Below are 5263 nucleotides of genomic sequence, written 5' to 3'. Positions count from 1 at the left end.
TGTCAAAGATTATCAGGGGGAAGCCCATGTGTACAGCATTTTTGCTTACATTCCTTTCGCATTTCTCTGTACAGAACAGCAAAAGTTCAGACCTCAGGATTCTTGAATTTAAAAGGGACTGCATGCAAGGATTCTCAAGCATGGTGAAGAAAGTACAGGAGAAGAGTCCTCTTAAGTACAGTACCGTTAGGCAGATGGATTGTCTAGACCAGGGGTGGGCAAACTTTTTGACTCGCGGGCCACAATGGGTTCTAAAATTTGACAGAGGGGCCGGGCCAGGAGCATTTGGATGGAGTGTTTGGGTCGGATATACTAAAGCATTACATGTAGTGTGTGCAAACCTTATAGCACAGTAAGAACACTATAACCCAATTTATTAACTATCTTTCAAATGAGCAAAATAGCCCTTATCAGTTAATAAGTTTGTCTCAAGGAATATGCAAGATATGGCGTTTACACACTATTTTGCACGATACTGGGAGGAGGAAATGTAAATAGATTAAAATAGCATACACACTGTGATTTATCAAGATTGCGTCTGTTTTTAATAAGTTTCAATCGAAGGTGCAAAGTTAAAGAAATCAACATTTATTGATAAAATTGAATCACTTTCAACATTCAAAACATATTATTACACAACGAAATATTCAAGCTCAATAATATCTACTTGTGTTAAACCCCGCAAAATCATGGATGGATTGTCTTGACTGCGCGCTCTACAAACTCGCCACGGACGCCCTCACCTTCATATGCAAATAGTACACGTATATCGTTCACAAGCACACAGGCACAGGCTGTATTAAATATCCTACCTGCAGCCGAAAATTCAAATTAAGAGCGATGTGTGGCGTGTTAATTCAGCTACTGTACCACTGCTGTGCGTAAATGCGCATTGCTCTTAATTAAAAGACGCACATCCAAACTTTCCATATGCATTTTTTTATAACACAGCAGAAAAACTCACCAATTTCAGTGGGAACAGTGTTGTTGGTCTCCCTTTTTTGCCAGTGCATCAAAGTCTGGAGTTAGTTTTGTTGTGGCAATCCTCAGGACAGATCTGAGGTGTTGGTCAGTTAACTTGGATCTGTGATGGGCTTTGTTGATGTTCATGACGCTAAACGTCTGCTCACACACGTAGGTCGAGCCAAACAACACCAGCATCTTCTGTGCAGTACTCCGGAGGCCTGGAAACGTGGTCTCGTTAAGTGAAGCGTAAAAGTCATTCAGTTTAAGAGACTTGAACTTCTCCTTTAAGACGGAGTCAGACTGAAGATCGATCAGTTCCAATTGCAGCTCCTGCGGTGCTGCTTCGGGGTCTTGTGACAGGGGACAGGACACCAGTTGAAGTGACTTGTCAATTTTTTCAAAATCACAGAACCGACGGCAAAATTCTCTGTGCAGGTCGTCCAGTGATTTGCAGTATTTCTTCGCATTTCGGGCTGCCTCTTTCTGCACGGCGAGTGTGGGAAAATGTGTGAAAGATTTGTTTGACATTTGCCTGGAGAATAAAACCAGCTTGGATTTGAAGGCTCTCACATTTGTGTGCATGTCGTGCACAAACTGATCTTTCCCCTGTAGCTTCACGTTCAGTTCATTCATGTGTGAAAATATGTCCACAGCAAACGCAAAGTCACAAAGCCAGTTTGTGTCGCTCAGCTCGGGGAATTCGTCGAATTTCCCCATTAACTCCAAAAATGAGCGAATCTCCTCTTTGAGCTCCCAGACTCGTTGAAGCACTTTCCCCAAACTTAACCAGCAGACGCGAGAGTGGTAAAGTAGGTCCTGGTGATCCGCATCAGTTTCTTCCAGGAACGTAATGAACTGGCGATGATTAAGTCCCCTTGCTCGTATCAAGTTAACAAGTTTTACTACTGGACCCACGACGTGATTAAACTGCAATACAGATTTACACAAAGACTCCTGATGAATGATGCAGTGAAGAAAAATAACATCCTGGTCAGGGTTTTCTTCTTTCACTTTATCCTGGATTCTTTTCAGCAGCCCGACGTTTTTTCCAGTTAAATTTGGCGATCCATCCGTGGTGACATTGGCAAGTTTACTCCAAGGTAGCTTCATTCTTTCGATGACAGCAGACACCTGTTCATATAAGTCCTCTCCTCGCGTTTTCCCTTTCAGTGATTCCATGCTCAAAAGCTCCTCCGTTATCTCAAAACTGTCGTTAATCCCTCGGATAAAAATTAGGAGCTGAGCAGTGTCTTTTATGTCGTTACTTTCATCCATCGCTAGTGAATATAACTTAAAAGACTCCGCCTTTTTGTTTAACTCACTGACTATATCTTCGTCAATCAGTTCCACGCGGCGAGTCACTGTCCTGCGTGATAAACTGATTTTTTCAAACTTGGCTTTGCTCTCCGGACACAAGAGACCTGCTGTCTCTACCATGCATTCTTTCAAAAACTCGCCTTCGGAGAAAGGCTTGCTAGCCTTTGCTAATTTGAATGCCAGCAAATAACTTGCCTTGGAACTTGACTCTTGAATCGCAGTTTGTCGGTGAAAAAAGTTCTGTTGACTCTGTAAATTAGCTGCCAACCTCTGAGCAGTAGCCACCCGTTCTTGTGTTGATTGCTTGCTAGCATAGTTTGCATGCTTCGTGGCAAAGTGACGGCTGATATTGTACTCTTTGAAAACCGCAACAGTTTCTTGGCATATCAGACATACAGCCATTGATCGAACTTCAGTGAAAAAGTATTTTGTTGTCCACTTCTTATTAAACACTCGGCATTCGCTGTCCACTTTCCGTTTCTTTGGTCCGCTCATTTTCACAGAAGGGCTCAAGTGAAAATAAAGAGTGCCGTATTTACCGCACTATAAAGCGGTTTAAAATCCGGTGCGCCTTATGGTGCGGAAATAAGGTAAAATTCGCCACTCCAATAACGGTTAATGTGGTTAGAGTGCGCCATCTATTGAGGAAACGTGGGCATTGCAGGGAAAGTGGAAAATGAAGGAGTTTTTACTATAATCTGGACAAGTTCGGCGGGCCGGATTAAAAAGCCTAACGGGCCGTATGTGGCCCGGGGGCCGTAGTTTGCCCATGTCTGGTCTAGACCCCACAGTGATGAGCAGTGATCCAGACGGCTGCAAGGCAAAGATGAAGGGACTTGTGCAGACATTTCTGCTCAACAGGCAGCTGGCAGGAGGAGTTTGTGCTGGTACTAGGAGTTCTAGAAAGGGCTGAGGAAAATTATGCGTGCCACTTTCAGATAATCTTGTATATTATATTTAGCATCTGCATTTAGCAACTGATCCGTATTTATTGTATGTCAAAATATGATCACAATATATTTGAGTGTAGATCTCTTAAGTTAGGTTACTCCAGCAAATCATTTCCATGCACCCGTTTTGTGTGGTTTAAAGACTGTACCCCCACAGAGCTGTAAGGAAAGCCACAATGGTGATGACTAAATGGAAGCCATAAGTAAATTTATTTTTACATCTTTTTGTCTCAGGGGACACCATTCTCCAACAGTTCGATGCTGCGTTGTCTGTGGAGTGCAGGCATGAAGATTTCATCTCCTTCAAGCCAATGCAAAAGAGGCTAGATGTCTTCCTTCATAGCTTCATCGGCAAGGCATACCCAGATCTTTGGGCGTTTTGCAAGACCCTTTTACTGCTTTCTCATGGTCAGGCGTCTGTAGAGAGAGGCTTCTCAGTGAACAAAGAGATCGAATATGCAAGAAGAAACATTGGTCGCACACAGGCTTGTTTACGACTACGTTGCAATACATGGGGGCGTTACCAAGGTTCCACTTACACCTGACCTAATGAAATCTGTCATGGCTGCCAGGTCACGGTACCGTGTGCATTTGGACGAACAGAGGAAGAAGAAGGAGACAGAGACACAAGGGAAGAAAAGGGCACACGCGGAGGAGCAGTTACAAGACCTGAAAGTCAAGAGGGACAGTCTACATAAAGTTACTGAGAGCCTGGGCAAAGAGGCAAATGAGTTGGCAGAGCAAGCAGAGGGCAAGGCTGGGAGCAAAATGGCACATCTGATTTCAAAATCAAATGCTCTGAGGAGGGCTGCCAAAGACAAGCTCTCCCAGCTTAAGGTTCTGGGGGATGAAATTGCCACCAAAAGTGCAGAGCTTAAAAGCATGTAAATAATGTAAATAATATGTTTGTTTCATTGACAATAAATGTAAATTGACGGCAATCTGGCTTTGTTATTTCTTTTTTTTTAATACTTCGTGAAGGTCTTAAATTTAACCCATGATGGTCTAAAAAAGGTCTAAAAAAGTCTAAAATTGCACTTGTTAAAACCTGCAGACACCCTGTTTTAACAGCTAAGATGATTACATTCAAATTTCAAATTCAAACTTCGACTTGAACAAGACTTGCTTTGTAATAGCATTGGAATATATATATAAACATGTGCTATTTAGATTTGTTTATGCAACACTTGATTGTTATTAAACACATATAAAACATATCATTTATTCCACAGATCTTTTCCAGGATATTTTAAGTCTGACTTTCGTCGTGGTAAAAAGAGGTGTTTGACTGCCGCCAAGCACCTTGTTAAGACCAGCATTAAGACAACGGCTCTACATTTTTATCTGTTGCCAAAGAATATATCCCACACACCGTTGCCAACTGAGGAGCTTGAACTCCTCCAGGCAGGCATGGGAAGACAAACCCTGACTCTTCCTGAAGATGGTGATCACGCAGAGGTACAGTTTGTCAGTCCATTTGTTTGACTTATCATTGAAGTTATTTATTGTACTTCAGTCCGAGTATTGTCACCATCAATTATCCTCTTTCTTTCTCTCTCTCCTTCTCTTCCACTCTCTTTCTACTTTTTGTTAAGCAAGATTTCAAGGCTCCTGGCTGACACATTTCCAAAAATGGAGGGTCTATGTGGAGGATGGCTCTTGCATAAAGCTACAGGTTTGTGGGATTTAGTTTTGTTGGGTTTTCATGTTACTGTTTATCACATCTCACTCTCCCATTTATTGTTGGTGTACATTAACCCATATGAGGTATTGATTACTTGCCTTTGAGCATTGGAGATGACAGACTGACGAAACATTTTCTCTCTCTTTCTCTCAACTAAGGTCGCAGTGGTAGACGAAAGCTCACTGTCATTCCACCAAGCAGAGGGGTATTCTGTCAAAGCTCTGCGAGCTATGTCAGCAGGTGGCAAAGCCACTTTTTACATTGTACCACTTCAGGAGACATTGGACACCTCTCCACTGCCTCCTGACTTGCATTGCTTTTCAAAAATGCCAAAGAAGACATGTTT

The 5263-nt window shown here is 42.5% G+C and overlaps 1 protein-coding gene and 1 long non-coding RNA gene across 2 annotated transcripts; one reads left to right on the top strand and one right to left on the bottom strand.

Annotated features, from left to right (window-relative positions):
- Positions 1-959: 959 nt before the first annotated feature.
- On the bottom strand, positions 960-2076 carry LOC134880411 (general transcription factor II-I repeat domain-containing protein 2A-like). The gene has a single exon (XM_063907350.1). It carries the CDS (start codon positions 2074-2076, stop codon positions 970-972), a length of 1107 nt encoding a protein of 368 aa, XP_063763420.1. The 3' UTR covers positions 960-969.
- A 997-nt stretch (positions 2077-3073) lies between these two features.
- On the top strand, positions 3074-4174 carry LOC134880104 (uncharacterized). The gene is made up of 2 exons (XR_010167904.1): positions 3074-3170; positions 3468-4174. It is a non-coding gene; the product is annotated as an uncharacterized LOC134880104 (long non-coding RNA).
- The last annotated feature ends 1089 nt before the right edge of the window (positions 4175-5263 follow it).

The sequence above is a fragment of the Eleginops maclovinus genome, chromosome 18, assembly GCF_036324505.1.
Source record: "Eleginops maclovinus isolate JMC-PN-2008 ecotype Puerto Natales chromosome 18, JC_Emac_rtc_rv5, whole genome shotgun sequence".
Taxonomy (NCBI): domain Eukaryota; kingdom Metazoa; phylum Chordata; class Actinopteri; order Perciformes; family Eleginopidae; genus Eleginops; species Eleginops maclovinus.
This window is presented reverse-complemented; position numbering and strand designations above follow the sequence as displayed.

Coding starts and splice junctions, on each gene's coding strand:
- LOC134880411 (XM_063907350.1), bottom strand. CDS start 2,076: ATGAAGCTACCTTGGAGTAAACTTGCCAATGTCACCACGGATGGATCG.